Source organism: Glycine max, chromosome 13 (assembly GCF_000004515.6).
Source record: "Glycine max cultivar Williams 82 chromosome 13, Glycine_max_v4.0, whole genome shotgun sequence".
In the NCBI taxonomy this organism is placed as follows: domain Eukaryota; kingdom Viridiplantae; phylum Streptophyta; class Magnoliopsida; order Fabales; family Fabaceae; genus Glycine; species Glycine max.
The window spans coordinates 31,946,149-31,964,326 of NC_038249.2; the positions used below are offsets into that span (position 1 = coordinate 31,946,149).

The window sequence follows — 18,178 nt, forward strand, 5'->3', positions numbered from 1 at the left end:
AACGTGAAAAAAAAATTTCATTTTTATTTTATTTCTTGTAGTTGTCGTCTTCCGTTAAGTGTTGACATGACAAATAGAATATCACGCCATCATGTCCAACCATTGGCACATCATAGACACATCATTGACGTGACAATGAACTGTCCGTGCCAAGGCATGATAACGTGACGCATACCCACTCACACCCCACCCCACCATTGGCACATCATTGAAAGTGATGAGGTAACAATGAGGAGTCTCTTCCAAAGCGTGATCACACAAGAATTAGTTCAAAAGTTAAATTGCATAAAAGATATTTAAAATTGGCTTTTCTGCTGTTATTTTCTCAGCTGTTCCTGTGTTGTTTATGTAGTTGTGTTAATTTTTAATTTTATAATTCAATTTTAAAACTATGTGATTTGCAAGGCACAGGAATAGCTGGAAAAAAAACAACAAAGAAGTCAAATCCTACTTATCCAGTGCATGTTTTCCCTCAAAACACCAAATTAAAATTGAATTATTTTACGAAACAGACATATTTTATTTTCATGTAATTCGTTCAAAATTGTTTTGTACTGTATAGCAGTTCTTCGTATGATTTGTGCGAGCATGTATTAATTTGTACTAATTTAAATAGCAACGTTAATATATCAAAGTATTTATTAATAGTTTTTTTCTCTCTCTCTTTCTTATTATTTCAACTTTGTATATGTTTCTCTCCTTTTCTCTCTACCGTACGTATCAATTAACACCTAGCTAGATGTCTATATATAGATGATTTTTCCTATATATTATTCCCTAAGAAACGTAGAAAATAAATTTGAAATATTAATTAAACCACGTTTCCCCCCTTAAACCTCTCAAGAGCCTCATCTCTCAGTTTTCTAAATTCGTAAACAAATACGGAAAAGCACTGTTATTATTCATGTACGTATATTATTGGAAGTTACTATGTAGATTAAGAAGGCAGAAAGAGAGAGTGATTAAGGTAAGGGAAGGGTGGAGGCATGGAATAGGCAATGACAAAACATGAAAGAATTAATGAGCGTGGGCATATTAATTCTGTTGGTGTCTGTGAAGGAAGCTAAGAGAAGATTGAACTAAAAAAACATAACAAAATTGTTGCATATCATCATCATTCACTTCATTATGCCTACTATCATGATTCTTGGTTCCATCACCCGCATGCTCATGCTCATGCTCATGCTCACACACTCACTACTCTCTCTCCACCTCATCACGCACACCTATAAATCCAAATCACCCTCAATATCCTTTACCTCACATCTCTCTCACCACTCTTAGTAGTTATTCATTCTCGATCTCCAATATGGCATTCGCATTCTCAGGTTTCGAAGGCTTCGAGAAGAGGCTGGAGCTCCATTTCTTTGGCGACGACCCAACTATCCTCCAACTAGGCCTCAGAAAACTCTCCTTCGAGTGCATACAACAAACCCTAGAAGCAGTCCAATGCACTGTCGTTTCAGCCGTTGGAAACTCCTACTTTGACGCTTATGTGTTATCAGAATCAAGCCTCTTTGTGTACCCAACAAAGATCATCATCAAAACGTGTGGAACCACGCAGCTTCTCAAATCCATAACTCCCTTAATCTTCTACGCACAGACCCATCTCGGTCTCACTCTCTCTTTATGTCGCTACACCCGCGGAAGCTTCATCTTTCCTCTGTCACAACCCTTCCCTCACACGAGCTTCGAACACGAAGTTACTTACTTGGAAACAACCCTTCCTTCGGACCTGTGTTTCAGAAAAGCCTCCATCATGCCCTCGAAATCCTCCTCACACGCGTGGCACGTGTTCACCGCCACGAATATTCCTCATCATCACTCTCGCGCTCTTTACAGCGAAAGGCACGCTTACACCATGGAAATCTGCATGACCGACCTAGACCCCGTCCTCGCAAGAAAGTTTTTCCGCCGCGCCGGCGACGGAAAAACCGGCGACTCCGCCGGGAAGGAGATGACGGAGATCACCGGAGTTGACGAGATTAACCCGCAGGCGCTTGTGTGCGATTTCGCGTTCGACCCGTGCGGGTACTCCATGAATGGCATAGATGGGGAGTGGTACTCCACGATTCACGTGACGCCGGAAGACGGTTACAGCTACGCGAGTTTCGAATGTGTGGGGTCCGTGAATGATGACGTGGACATACTCCACGTGTTGAGGAAGGTGGTGCAGATATTCCGACCGGGGACGATGTCGGTCTCTACGACGTCGTTGGGGAGCGAGATGTGGAGAGAGGTATCGGGTGCGGTGGAGCCCATGGGAATGAAGTTGAGGAGCTGCGCGATGGACCAGTTCCCGGATTCTGGGAGCGTTGTCTTTCAAACGTTTACGCCGCTTCGCCGGAAAAGTGCACACTAGGTAGGAATTGGATGAGGTAGGGTTTAGGTGAAAAAATTTTAGGGGTGGTGACGTGGCAGGATGTGATTGGTATTTGTTGGTCTATTGACAAAATTACTTTTAACCACCTGAAAAACAAACATGCAAATAAGTGATGGAGGTTGGGATACGGGTCTGGGAGGATCATCATAATGCACCCCGCTTAGGCTTGTCACGACTAAGATTTTTGAGGATGTGTTAGTGGGTGTAAAAGTGCTCTTGTTTTTCTTGAGGTTATATATTGAAATTCCTTTCCCTCTTCTGTGTTTTTATCAATCTCTTTGTCTTTTAATTATGCTTTGTTTAGCTTCTCACGACTGTCTACAACACACCGTGCTCTCCTACAGTATAATGAAACAACTGAATTACACTTTTGATGCATTTCTCATTTACCCTTTGGTTTGTGGCATGTACGTGTGTTTTAAAGGGTCGATGTAGATGCACATGAAGCATTAAAAGAGTTATACTTGTATATGTAATAAAGATGAGTTGGAACTTAATTGGAATATCCCTTTTTCTTTTGCATGGGCTTTGTCTCGTTATATTATGTAAATCCAAAAAAGAAAAAAAAAATCCATATAATTAAACCTAGACAAAAGAAAAAAAAAAAAAAAAGAGATGGCAGGTACTTGATCGAATTTGTATGAAATAGAATTTCTTATTTAAATTACTATCTTTTATTCATTTGGGGTATAATATTGTTCTATTTGTGAAACCGTTCCTGGAATCTCAGTCTTGCAAGAACATTATATTATCATGAGTAATTTGAGGACGTAGCACTTATATATGCACATGCATTACGCAGTATATAACTAACAAAGCATGATAGTGTAGTGGTTTTTTATGGTCATTAAGAAACTTAAAGTGCACGTGGCCATAATTGAATTTGGGCGACACGCCTTATAGAAGGCAAATAGTAGATGACAAAATTAAGAGGCAAGTAGAGAAGCAATAATAATATGTTCCAAATTCTTAGCTGCCTTTTTTTATAAACTATGAGATCTTCCGAAAAAGGTTCATAATTAGTATACCCATTTGACATAATACAGATTAAACGACAAAAAACGTAAATACAATTCAGTGACTTTAGGGTGACAATTCGTGTACTTATATATACACGTTGATTTTGAGTAAAGTCAATATAAAGAGCATATTACGTACGGTAGAACTTAACTGTCCACTTTAACGTTATATTAGAATTAGAAAGTTGAACTTTGAAATTATATAAAACTCAACTGGTCTTTAATCAAGTTCATTATCAACTTCTTATTTGAAATATTGCATGGCATGTTTATTACTGAAATCAAGTATCTCAAACGTTAATGTTTTTGGGTACAGAGTACTCTCTAATTAGATAACTTAGTTTGAGAGAAGAAAAAAAAATTAATAGCTTCTTAAAAAAATTGGATTTACGCATGATTGTTTTCTATAGTTGAATGTGTTTGAAAATCATAAATTCAAATGGGGATATATACGACCTACATAGACTTCAATGACTGATGGAGGAAAAGAACGGAATGCTTGCCATGATTTTGTGAAGTCTTAACCTATCTGATATAATTCAAGGTTATGGACTATAACTCAGCTGAAAAATATGGAGGGAAAAAATAGAATAATTAAATTCATAATATATGTCATATATATATATATATATATATATATATATATATATACACGTGATATACAGATCACTTCTTTACTTTCCCTTTCTCAAACTTTTTGTTATTTTTTTAGTATCTTACCATAGGCTTCAATCAAACTAGTGAGCTGGATATTAATCTTAATTAAGTATCAGTGTTAAACCCCTAAAAATGATTGCCTTAGGCTTTGTTTGTTTTCAAACCATGAACATATTATCTACGAAACTTAAAACTCCAAACCTCAATAACAATTGCAGATAGTCTTTTCATATTCTGTAAGACAAATAAATTGCTATCATATTAATAACAGGGCATGGAATTTGTTCGATCATGTCTAAGAATCCGTTGTAACTTATAAGCAATGTTCGTTATTAATTATGAAAAGCTGAATACTCTTAATTTTAAAATGGTTATAGCAATTTATATCTGCATTTTGATTGAAGTGTGGGTGTTGTAAACCTCTAACACCGTATTCAACTGCTACCAATAAAAAAAAATATTTCCATCTTGAACACAGGTATAATATCCGTCTCAAATACCATATCCTCATCATTGTAAATTATTTCCCTTGCTACAATCTTCGAGATTGAATTTCCTTATTTAAGCCCACAGTTGCTACACAAGCTAGTCCATACCACAGTCATGGCACGCATTAGAAATCTAAAATCTTGCTGGAAACTATAATTGCAATATGTTGCTGGAAATTTCAATCCTTCGCCATGTAATTGCGAATCATTGTTAGCTCATTCACGTCGAGGTTTTGATGCTGAATCTCACTCAGGACTTGTTGGATTGTCCATATAGAGTCTGAATAACCACCAACTACCTTTCTAAATAATTTAGCTTCCCAACAAATGCGAATCCCATAAAACAGGGTCATAATCTCTGCATGTGTTATGTGTGTGCGTGTGTGAATTTGTCATGTAAATGAATTCATTGCCAAAAAGAAATTGTTACTTCTTGAGTAGAAAGAATTTTCCCTGTAAAAGAATTAATTCATTTTAAAAATAAAAAAAAACTGTTTTGAGAAAAAAATAATTGAACTTGAGATTATATTTAAGAAAAATATGACATATATCACTTGAACAAATTAATCATCATTTATCAATGTTACAAATTGATTCTTGAAAGATAAAAATTTTAAATTTAATTCTCAAATGTAAAAAGAGTGTGAAAGATTGATGTTATTATTAAATTTTCTGAGACTACTTCCTTTAATCTTATTTATAAGACTCAAGTTTAAAATTTTTTTTTATAACACATATTTTATAATATTTCTTGGATTAATTATTTTTAGACTAGAAATACTTCTATTAAAAGAAGAAAAATAACGTATTAAAAAATCACTAGAAGAGAGAAAAATATTAATGAGAAAGATAATTTTGAAAAAAAAGTTATACATTTAAGATAAATTTATTGTTATAAACTAAATTAATCATTTTCTTTAATCTTGATGAATTATGTAATTGAGTTTTATATATAAAACCAAAAGGAGTATTTTGTTATGAAGTTATAATATTCATAAACCAATTTAATAATATTTTATGTTTTTTAGGAATAATTTTATATTAAGTTAAAAAATTTAAAAATTAATTTGTCATTGAATTACCTGTAAGACTAATCTATCATATTTTTTATATATTAAAAAATTAAATTTAAATTTTTCATCTTTCAAGAATTAATTTATTACCACGTCATATTTTAAGGGACCAAAATAAATATTTATCCATATTTTATCTATCAATAAAAGAAAATCTCTCAATAATCTTTAAGGGGGAAGACAATAAATAAAGATCTAATAAATGATACAAGAAACCCTATAAGTTACTATAACGTCTAGCTGGTTTGCCCGAGTGGTTAAGGGGGAAGACTTAAGATCTTCTGCACATAAGTGCGCGTGGGTTCGAACCCCACAGCCAGCACCTTTTAAAATTAAAAAACATTGTCTTGTTTTCTTTCGTTCCCTATTTATAATTGGGCTCTCATCATATTTTCGCATCCCTCCTTTTTCTTAAATTGGGAAATCGGAACTGATCCATTATATTTGTGATGGACGGGCCTAATAAAAAGTCCTACATTTGGCATTAAAATCGACAATGTTTTTTTCTATCATATTTTCAGTATTCTAATAAAGAATATTTAAATAAAATATTTTGAAGAAAAAGATTAACAATACACTCTAAAATACATTTTTTAAAAACACACTCTAATTAAAATTATTTAAAATCACAAAAAAAAATTGTACATCTCACTTATTTAATAAGTCTTTCTAATAAAATTTGCCAAATGCCACCAGTTTGCCAAAGGCCCAAATGTACACAAAATAAGCAGTGAATGAGTGCTAGCAGAGCTTTAGTGCCCTTTATCAGAAAATATGAAACTGGTATATGCATGGTTCCTATTGCCTACTTTTTTTGGGGTGAGGATTCCTATTGCCTACTAGTATTACAAGGAAAACAATCCTGAGAGGGATTAAGTACTTATACTCTATATAAAAGATAAATACATTTGGGTAAATAATTTAGTTAAGTACTCATTTAATAAGAAGAAAAATCATAAATTTAACTGCAAAATTAATCGAAATAAATTAAAAGTATACAAAATAAAAAGCATAAGTTGTATTTAAAACCTAAATCATAAGTTTTTTTAAACCTGAACTTAAGTTATTAGAAACTACTCAAAATATCTCCTAACTCTTTAATTATTTGCATTAGGATGATATCATAATTCATATATCTACAATCCAATCAATCCATTCATACTTACATCCAATTCAGTCTATCCATTTTACTAAATAATATTAAATGGATTGACTTGTTGGATTATTGATATTAATGGGTGGTTAATGATCCATCCATTTTGTTTTCCTAATCCATTGGATTATTAAATTATTGGAACTGGATTGAGTGGTTCTTCTTCCTATTACTGTATTATTATTATTATTATTATTATTATTATTATTATTATTATTATTATTATTATTATTATTATTATTATTATAATTCTTCTGATTGTTGATACATCTCCATCAGTATGTGATCTATCGACAATAATTAATATTACAATTATTGAAAATGAGTTTAAAAGTATAATATACTTGTAAATGAATGAGTTGTTTTTTTCGAAACCATTTATGAAAGAGTTGGATAACTATTTATTAAATAATAATAATCTTACAAGTACCATATAGCATCTGGTAGTCATGATAAAAGGAAGCAAGAGAGATTAAAAGTTTACTTTGAAACTTGAAAGTTATGTCTCAATAATTTCAGTTTTTTTTTTTTTTGGTTTCACAATAATTTGAAGCTAAAATGTAATGTAACATTGCAAAATATGAGGGAAATGGCCGAACACCTACCAAATCATGAATTGATTAGTGGATGAATGGGTGAGTTTAATTAAATCGGTCATTGATGGGTTAATTTTATACAATATACTTTTTACTGGTAAAAAGTTTAGTTTTTAGTGATTTTAAAACTATTGAAAAACCTCTAAAAAATTGTGGGGGGGGGGGGGGGGGGGGCGGGGGATATCATATTGGATAATGAGTTTATGTTTTAAGTGAAAAAGATGATTTTAAAACAATTATGAATAGCAATTAATTAATACTTACACAATAAAAAGAATTTTATAATCAAATAATTTCATTCAAATAATAAAAAGATTAGTTACATCTTTTTAGTCTATAATATTTAAAACTTTAACAAGTTTACATGAAAATCGTCTTAGGTTTTTATACCATTTTAAACAAATCTATTGATAATATTATAGATTATTTTAAAGAAATCATTACTTCAATTCATTGTTTTAGAATATTCCTACAGCTAGAAAATAATATTTTTTATATTTAATATCAAATAAACTTTATAATTTAATAAATGAATATATGTGGTTTTGATACTTTTTAGCATGAAATGTTCATGAAATATTTTCAACAATATCTCCATGAAGAGCAGATCTCCCTCTCCGACCTCAACATGAATGGATTTCCTATTAAAAATTTAATAAAGAAAAAAACCAGCAAGAATGATTTGCTTGTCTCTCTTGTACAATAATGAATTGCATTTTTTTCTTTTACTAAACTTGTTGATGGATGGTCAACGAGCTCAAATTCACTATTTAGTTTATGGATCATATCATTTTTTTAAGAACAGGAAGTTAGGAACGAATCAACTTCAAGATTTCCCAATATGGTTGACATAATTAAGGACTCCAGCAAGTTTGTTGCATCAACTTTCATAATGAATGTAGAAGTACGAAAATATTTCTTGCCATAATATTCTTTCATTGAATCTACCATGTTTTTAACCTACATATTATTCCCTAAGGATATCCCAGGTTTACAATTCAACATTGGGAAGGTTTTTTTTTTTCTTTCTATATTCTTTCTTTGAATCTACAAAATTTTTAACCTATAAATCATTACCTAAAGATATCCCATGTTTAGAATTGAACATTGGGAAGATTTTTTTAGAAGCAAATAACACAAGAAAGGAAAATTTAAGTGTGTTTTTAGAAATTTATAATTTTTCTTAAGACTATAAAACACTTTTATCATCTGACGAATATAAATAGATCAGATGATGAGAAGAATATTTTTCTTTAAAAGAATATATAAAATTTAAAAACAAATTAAAAAAGCCTTTATTAGTTAAGCAAGAAGACATACAAAGAATTTATATTGGTCCGTTTCAACCTCAAGATTACATCCAATTCTTGGTAACCATCAAATTTTCACTAACTTACCAAAGTTACAAGTATTATTCACATCATCTAATAAAAAAAAGTTTTTATTAATTTATTTAAGTTATTAGTATTTTTCATTGTCATTATTTGCTCTTACACTTACAAGCTTTACCATAAACTTGACTTAAATCCAATGTTCTTTGTCCTACCAAATCATTGTTGACTTTAAACAAATCAACAAGATTTGTTGGAAGATTGTTCACTGACTAAAGTATGATCATCTAATAGTCGGATATATCACTTAACACTTTTAGTTTTTTCTCTCAAGGTATATAAGGCGTTTTGAAAGCTTTGTATCTTTACAAGAATTTACAAAAAGTTTCACAAGAAATAATGAAAGAATGATTCACATAGGTGATTCGTGTCTTGTTTCTTCAAAGCTTATTCTATATATAACCTTCATCTCTAAGTATCTCAACAGTTGAATTTTTTACTTTGTTCTTCGTTTGATGTCTTGAGTATGTTGGAGCATTTAATACTTACATTAAATATACGTTTCTTCTTCATGCAAAGACCATGTTGATAGGATAATGTGTCTTGTACTTCAACACGAAAGTCACTTCTTTTATTATAACATGTCTGCAATAACAAAGTGTGTCTTTTGATGAGGATCATCGTCTTTTAGACGATGAATTTTATTTATTCTTCATAGGACTTTGACAAGTCCTAGGAGAATGTTTTCTGCATGAAAGAATCTCATACTTGAAGTATAAAATGAAAGTTTTAAATACACTTCTTAAATGTTATATCAGATTATCTTATGAGTACATCGTCTGAAAACTTTAGACGCACAAAGATAGGTTAAGATTTGATAGCATATCAGATGCACCTTTTATCATTTGTATTTATTTGTATTTAATCAAAATAATTAGGAATCTTGATTCGTCTTTTAGACAAAAATGTCCTTTGACTTTATATTTTTGTTTTTTTTTTCTAAGAAAGGGAGAAGTAACCCTTATGAATACTAAAGGGTGTCATGTTTTAAGTAATCAAGATGAGAATGTAAAAAATTTGAGACATCCTCTTTAACGATGGATGGAATTTAACTTATCATTTTCCATTTTGAAGCCGTAATAAACAACACTAGAGCTAGAGATAATATAAGGTGAGAATGCATAAATTACATAAGGGTGATGTTCCTTGAAAATTTGAGCTCAATATTTCACCAATAAGATGAAAAAAATGGAAAGATTAATGATAAGCATACAATTTTTTTAGAGAGTAAGCATACAAAAGTTAATAATTTATATTTGTGTAAATGTCTAAGCAATTTTTTATGTAATTTATGCATTTATGAGACATGCTTGCATTATTGCATTCTAGAGCCATCACTAGTTTAATTTTCATATTCTAGATTGAACAAGTGTATAGATGGTATAAGAACATTAAACAAATATATAGATGGCATGAAACAGCCTGGGAAGATCTTTTATGTTTCTTATGATTGTATTTTATAGGCAAAGTTTTAAAATACATTTGTATTATTACTCATACAATATGTATAGGATAGTATACTATTTGGACTCAGCAAAACTTTTGTTTTCAATGACCAAAGAGATCTCTTATTCTATTCCATGAGCTTTGACTAAGATATAAATTAGGAAAGAAAAAAAAGTCTATTTTTATTGATTTATCTCATAAAAAGGTGTAAGATAAGATAATATTAAATTCAATCTTACCCTATTAACATTATCTAATTAGGAAAATTAGGTCCATATACCTAATTTCACCGTTATATAGGAGGTCAAAAGGATTTTAGATAATCAACTTGATTCTAACCTATTCATTTACACATGTTGTTAGAGGCCCAAAGTATTAATAATATATTATATCATATTTTTGAAATTATCCTTAAAATTTGTACTCTTACTTGTGTCAAACATAAGAAGAAAAAAACAATACACATTAACTAAAAAAGTTAGTTAACCACGTTTAATTGCATCAGTTTTAATTAAAAAATATTTTTTTTCTTAACAAACTTGATATCAAGATAAGAAAGAGTCGTTAAGATCAACATCTTAATTAAATAATGAATGATATTTTAAAGATAATAACATTAAATAAAATAAAGTTAGTTGTAATTTTTTTATATGTGAGAAGTTATCATTTCACTTTTTTTACTTTTTCACTTCCTTTTTATTTATAAGATCCAAGTTTAAATATCTGTTTATTTTATTTTTAAGATTCAAATTATAATGTTTGTTGATTTAATTATTTTTAAATTAGAAATACTTATTATTAAAAGATGAGAGATTATATATCAACAAACATCTAAAAAATAGAAATATTAATGATAATGATAATTTTTTAAAAATTATAAATTTAAGATAAATTTATTATAATTAATTAAATTATTTTTTAAATTCTAATGAATTAGATTCAACCTTATATATAAGGATAAAAGGAGCAATATTCAACCTTATGAATCAATATGAAACTAGTCATCTTTTCTAATATTGACATTATAGAGTTTGAATTGTGTGCTGTTGGTATTATTGGGGTGTTTTTAAAACGATATTATATTGTTTTCTCACTTGTTTTCATTTCACAGCTCTCACAGAGAGAAGACAAGTGAAATTGTGTTTTGTTGGTTTTATTGGGGTGTGTTTCCTTGGGAGAAGGGCTTTATCGGTAGACAAACCAAACCATGGACTCATAGAATAGAATCTCGAAACCTGTCCCTGTGACTGTTTCTGCGTGTGCGTGTGTCACTGTCATTCTCTCGGGAGAACAAACCACAAACCCATTCCCTTTGGACTCTTGCTTGCTTCCACCATTTTCCTTCGATGCTGTGCTCCCAAACGAAACGAAAAGTATAATTCTTCCTTTCCTTTTCGCCAGCCCCACTCCACACGTTCTCAATGCCAAGCCACACCCTTTTGATCAAAGGCCAAAAATGTCTCCACCTTTTGGTGGGGTAAGCAAGCTTTCCCTCTCCCTCTAGGGTTTCAGTTTGTGTGGTTTTCTTCAAATCATTCTCATTTTTTGTTCACTTCTCCATCACTCTCAACATACCCTTTTCTTTTTTGTCAACCTCTCATCACAATTCCCTCCTCAAAATCCCCTTTTTTTCCCCCTCCACATCACTAGGGTTTGTTTTTGTTTCTTCATGTTTCTCAAAGTCTCAAGCTTGGAGCCACATTGACCTTTACTTTGTGCTTTTTTTTTTTTTTTCCTTCAGGCTTTGTTTAGCTTCTCTTTTCAAACATGGGTTGTGTCCATGGCAAGTGCTGTACCCGTTACCCTTCACCCTCAGTGAGTGGCTCTAGAGACTTCAGAGAACTTGGACCTTACTGTGCCCAAAGGAAGCACATTCTCACTCAGAGTTTATTGCAATTTGTTCCTGTCCCTTCCCATAACTTCACTTTGGAATACTCTGTGCTCACTCAGAGAGGGTACTATCCTGATTCACCTGATAAAGAAAACCAAGATAGTTTTAGCATTAGGACACAGTTTCAAGGCAACCCCAGTGTCCATTTCTTTGGTGTCTACGATGGACATGGCGAATTTGGTGGCCAGTGTTCAAATTTTGTTAAGGATAGGTTGGTGGAAAATTTGTCTAGTGACATTGCATTGTTGGAGGACCCTGTTAAGGCCTACACCTCTGCATTCCTGACCACGAATGATGACTTGCATAAGAATGAGATTGATGATTCTTTGAGTGGCACCACGGCAATTACGGTGCTGGTTATTGGGAACACCCTTTATGTTGCTAATGTTGGTGATTCTAGAGCAGTGCTGGCTGTTAAGGACGGGAACCGGGTTGTTGCGGAGGACTTGTCTTCTGATCAGACACCATTTAGGAGAGATGAGTATGAGAGAGTGAAGCTTTGTGGGGCAAGGGTGTTGAGTGTTGATCAGGTGGAAGGGCATAAGGATCCGGATATTCAGACTTGGGGTGATGAAGAGAGTCAGGGTGATGATCCTCCTAGGTTGTGGGTTCAGAATGGGATGGTTCCTGGAGCTGCTTTTACAAGGAGTGTTGGGGATAAGTTGGCTGAGACTATTGGTGTTATTGCTGTTCCTGAGGTGTCAACGGTTCAGCTTACACCTAACCATCTTTTCTTTGTTGTTGCAAGTGATGGTGTATTTGAGTTCCTATCCAGCCAAACTGTTGTTGATATGGTATGGCATACAATCTCTTGATGATGTCTTCATTGGTTGAATTGAATTTTACTTACTGTATTGCTTGTAAGACCTGTGATCTGCTCCTTATAATTTTTTTTTAAAGAAATTTGGAGATTGTATGTTTTCTGTGATGGTTTTGATTTGCAAGTTGCAATTAAAAACTTAGTTGATAATATGGATGTGTATGTTCTTTTTTATGTTTGTTTAAGATTTTTCTGTTCTGGTTTTTCACTTTTTATGCTTTCCTATCTGTGATGCTTGTTTCGTGGTTCTTAACTCGTTCCCATATTCTGTTTTACATGTCAAATTGAAGTTTGCTATTATTATCTAACTACTGGTTAGCTGCATGTAGTTATCATTTTCTCAATATTAATCTGTATGTCTTGCTTCAGCTGTTGGATTTTATGACAAAAAATTTGTTTTAATGGTATTTAATACCTAATTATCCTTATGACAGAAGGATATATTAGTTAGCGTAATCTTATAACCTCAAAGTTTCATAATAATGTAAGCTTGATCTGTAAATTTTTTACAAGATTAAATACTAATTGTTAGTCATTCTTTTAGGTCCTAAATGTTTACACAATTTGTGTAGGTTGCTCTGTGAGAGAAACTTCAATTTTCTGCAGCTTGCTGCTGATCATCTCTGATTTGTTGCATTAGTGTACAGGAATATTCGATGTTAACTGCCCTGTTTAATATACATTCACAAATTATTGTGAATTATTTGTGTAAAAATTTCCTTCCACTAGTTAACATTTCTAATATTTAACTCTAGGGTTGCTACTAAATCTGATGAGTAGAGGCAGAACTATGATTCAATGTCTTATGTTAATGAATTCTGTGATTTCTTTTGTGGTGTAGGCAGCAAGTTATTCAGATCCTCGTGATGCATGTGCTGCCATTGCTGGAGAGTCTTATAAACTATGGTTAGAACATGAGGGTCGAACAGATGATATAACAATTATCATAGTTCAGATCAAAGGCCTGTCTAATGTATGATTACTTGAGTATTCCTTTGGCCTCATTTATTTTTAACGTTTTCTTCATTTAGGTTTGTGTGACGATTTAAGATTTACAATATCCCTTAATATTCTCTCCCCATAAACATGCCAATTCCCCAAAATGTTTAGTGGTGGTAAGAAATGGCTTATTCTGTGGATGGTCGTAGAGAAGTTAGCTCAGGCTGTTCCTATTCAGGTGGTAATCTATTGATGGTTTTTAATGTGTGTAATATATCTGGATGTGTTAGAGATGGCGGATGATTAAGTTTAGTCAGCGTTGGTTACTCATGACTACCATGTGTGATCTATAGTTTAATATCTTCAAGAAACTACTACTTCTATTAACTAATTACACAGCAATATTACCCTTTTGTGTCTCAAATGCATTTTCCCTTAATGAGTGTTGTATGGCATATAGCTAAAAAGCCCTTTGTGATTCAATTCATTGGAATCTATACCATCATGTGTCTTGTTTATCTAATATTTTGAATTTTTTTTGTAGTCAGTTACATCTGGACATGGAGCAAGTGAGATCAATGTCAGTACTGTAACAAGGACAAAGAGCAAGAGGGTAAAGGGAGCATCTGAAATATCTGCCACTACTGGGTTAGATGTGTATCGTTCAGTCAGGAATGGTTTCTCTGATTTACAGTCCTGTCCTCAGCATGTGGTCTCAACTAGAAGCCCAGCCATAGTGGTCCCCTCTCCAGCATGTCAAACTCCAGTTGAATTGGTACAGTCACGCTAGCATTGTTTCATATTAATCATTGAGGAGTGCTAGCACACACTCCTTGTAAGACACTCCCTCCAATTGCTTAAAATTGATTATAACTACAGAATTATGAATGGGGTTCATTAAACAAGTAGCGAGACCTACAAAATTTTATCATTTTTGATAAATTTCAGTCATTTTATCATTTTTGATAAATTTCAGTCTATAGTAGCGAATGTGTTAGAAAGAGTGTATTGCTAGCATTTCTCTTAATCATTTAGGTTTTGTGTAAAGAGGGCGAGCCCTGGTGCAGCGGTAAAGTTGTGCCTTGGTGACTTGTTGGTCATGGGTTCGAATCCGGAAACAGCCTCTTTGCATATGCAAGGGTAAGGCTGCGTACAACATCCCTCCCCCATACCTTCGCATAGCGAAGAGCCTCTGGGCAATGGGGTACGAAGTTTTTATTTAGGTTTTGTGTAAAGCTTTATTTTATTTTATTTCATTTCCCCCTTTTCAATTTTACAGTAATCGGATAGAGGCTTTATGGAAGCTTCACCATGTCTCCTCATACTTTCTCCAAGGTGGTACATTTCTATGTTCCTTTCTTCTTTAGTCTTCTGAATTACCATCATAAGTTTACTTGATTGCCACTATATTATTCATTAAGTCAAAATGCTGACTCAATTTTGTTAGGCCGCTGAAGGTTGCTGGTTTAAGGTGCATTATCTTGGCAGCTGAAGGGACCCTTTTCAGAATGTAGAAAGCACAAATGATTAATTGTCTTTTTTCTTCTTTTCTCAACCTTTTGCTAATTCAAGTTGCCTGTCATTTAACCATATACAAGCACTTCAAACTTGTCTTCCCGAATAGCACTACACCTCCACTCTCTAAATTTAAACTTTGGAATAGGGTCTATAAATAACTTGAGAGAAAGGAGATCCGTGCAGGAGTTTGGTTGGTGACTAATTTACCACTACTACTTGCAATGAATTGTAGTCAATGGCCAACTTGTAAGACAAGCCATGTGCTATTAGAATGTAAATCCATTATCCTCGTTCTCATGCTGGATCCGGTGTATCTTTTAGAAACATGTCTGGATTTTTTTTTATTGCTTTTCAATATTAGTTTCATGTTTTAGTGCAAATTATTATCTGAATGAATGGTTATGGGTATAAGCAATTGACTCATTTTAACAATTGATGTGGATTACTACTGTTTCATGTGTTGCGACTCTGTTAAATGAAAGTAAGAAAAATGTCAGCAATATACTTTTTAACACATTTTCTTTCTGAAACATTTTTTTATTAGGTAAAACTTATGTAGGTCTCGTTAAATGAGTTTCATTTCAAGACTAATGAAATCTATATGAATTTTAACTACACTCTTCATAAAAGTAATAACTACTCCAAATAATAGCTAAGCATATTTTCATTTAACAAATAATGAGATACTTCAAATGTCAAACAGCAAATGCCTTTCTCAGAAAAGTGGAAGCATCTTCGCCACATGATAACAATTAATAGTTTTCATTATTTTTAATGAATTATTTCATTTTTCACCAAGAAATCTCAAGTGGTGCTATTTGAATTTTACATGAATTTTAGTAAATAAAAAAAGTTGTATTAGATAGTGCCGCTATCACTCTTAAAAAATTAATAAAAAAAGTTGTACTGACTACTGTGTATGTCTAATATAAATTTTGCAAAATCAAGTCTGTTTAAAATTAAGTTTGTAAATATTCACTAAACACATTATCACTTTTCTTCATTATAAGAGTCTATTCTTGATATAAATTTTGATAAAATGAGTTCAATATGTTGAGTTAGACTGTTTAAGTCGGCAAATGATTGCAGCTTGAATTAAGATTTTCAACTCTTAAAATGGGTTTAACTCAATTCATTTTTTTTAACCAAGGACAGTTTGAGTTGGGTTAACTCAATTTATTACTAATTTTTAAGACTTATTTGTCGTTGTGGACTTATTGGTGTCAATGCTATAAGTATTAATGTTTTAGTTTTTGCCTTTTAAGATAATTAGTGGATGTATTTGATGTTTCGAGTATTTAGATATTTTGATAGATTAACTAATGGTTATTATGATTATGTTTGAATGATTGTCTTTTTCCATTTTGTGAGTCAATCCATTTTTCAACTTATTTGTTTGGGTTGAGATTTTCAATTCATTTTCAAAATATGTTCAACTCAATCTAATTCATTTTTTGCAAATTGTATTGGGTTGACTATTTTACCATTCTTAATATGAATCTAGGAAGTTATAGTTAGCAATATATATACAATTTTACTAGTATAATAAGTCTTTATGAAATTAAATGTTAAGAAGGACTTTGAATTGAGTCGAGGGCAGAATGGAGTTAGTCAAAATATTTAAGTGGATACGAGACATTAATGTGAAGATAAAAAAACATGGTGTGAAGGAAGGAAGTGGCACGTTTGTTTTCGGACCATGTGTCACAACTGATAATTCATTTAATCACAAAACAGAGTAATGGCATAGATAGGGACCAGCATCCTTTGTTTAATGTTTTTCCTCCTCTTTTGGGCAATCTTATATTTCAAATATGGTATGATAAATTATTTTGTGAGATCATTTCAAAATTCATTAAATACAATGCAATATGAGATTCCCTCACGTCATCATGTCTCCATCTATTTGTTTTATGTACCTCTGAATCTCAACGCTGCTTTAAAGCTCCACCTCCACGGGATGCCTTGGACCATACCGCAACATTCATGAGCGATGGGCTCACACATCACACATCACACATCACACATTAATCAACCAATCTCGTTAAACAGTGTAGGATGTTATTTGGTGTATATTTATGCATGGAAGGATATGATTGTGAAAGCCAACTTTTTTTTAATGTGCACTTTTGGAAAGCGTATGTTTGGTGAGTTTATTTTAGAATATTGAATTAATATTTTTTTTTTCATATTTGAGAAACCAAATTTATGTAAACTCAATTTGAGAGAGCTCTTCATCCCTTACAGTAATTCTATCCAATTTGATTTAGATTAATCGAATCATATATAGAGATACTAATAATTAGAAGAAAGACGAACATTATATCAAGTGCTTCAAGTTATCATAGCATATTCTCGAGAATGAGTAGAGAATGTGTATTTTCACGTCACTTGATTAAAAATAAATAAAAATCCTGAACATAAAATATTCTCAAGAAAAGAATAACTTCAATATTGCCATATTTATATTCTCAAGAAAGGAGTGAGTAAATCGATTCCACTGGGGTGAGAATAACATGTAAAATTTCCATTCTTATCTTCTTTTAACTTCTTCTACACCCCACTTTTGCAAAAATGCTCCTAGTAAAATTTAGTTGTTAATCAAACATTTTTTTTAAATACTCACAAATATTATTTCTAAGAATGAAAAAGTAGATAGCTCAAATAAACATATCGCGGAAAATGGAAACTTTACAAATAAGCACACTGGCCAAATATTTTTCCTTCTCTATTTAACGTGCGTTCATCAGTACCCGCATTCTCTAATTAGTCAACACATTAATTTTGAATAATCAAATATGGGA

At 32.1% G+C, this 18,178-nt stretch overlaps 2 protein-coding genes and 1 non-coding gene across 9 annotated transcripts; all 3 read left to right on the forward strand.

Moving 5' to 3' along the window:
* The first annotated feature begins 799 nt into the window (after positions 1-799).
* Positions 800-2,648, forward strand: LOC100817029 (S-adenosylmethionine decarboxylase proenzyme 4). Its single transcript, XM_003542854.4, has one exon. It carries the CDS (start codon positions 1,310-1,312, stop codon positions 2,360-2,362), a length of 1,053 nt encoding a protein of 350 aa, XP_003542902.1. The 5' UTR covers positions 800-1,309; the 3' UTR covers positions 2,363-2,648.
* Positions 2,649-5,859: 3,211 nt separating this feature from the next.
* On the forward strand, positions 5,860-5,942 carry TRNAL-UAA (transfer RNA leucine (anticodon UAA)). Its single transcript has one exon. It is a non-coding gene; the product is annotated as a tRNA-Leu (tRNA).
* A 5,452-nt stretch (positions 5,943-11,394) lies between these two features.
* Positions 11,395-15,678, forward strand: LOC100817563 (probable protein phosphatase 2C 35). Of its 7 annotated transcripts, none has more exons than XM_026125071.2 (6): positions 11,403-11,857; positions 11,948-12,891; positions 13,759-13,890; positions 14,401-14,691; positions 15,136-15,191; positions 15,304-15,678. In XM_026125071.2, the coding sequence occupies exons 2-4, from the start codon at positions 11,974-11,976 to the stop codon at positions 14,644-14,646; spliced, it is 1,296 nt and encodes a 431-aa protein (XP_025980856.1). In that variant the 5' UTR covers positions 11,403-11,857; positions 11,948-11,973; the 3' UTR covers positions 14,647-14,691; positions 15,136-15,191; positions 15,304-15,678. The 7 variants fall into 7 exon arrangements, with proteins under 7 accessions (XP_014621218.1, XP_006594448.1, XP_025980856.1 ...); XM_006594382.4 differs by having other exon boundaries at positions 11,403-11,683; XM_006594383.4 differs by having other exon boundaries at positions 11,404-12,891; positions 15,314-15,678.
* The last annotated feature ends 2,500 nt before the right edge of the window (positions 15,679-18,178 follow it).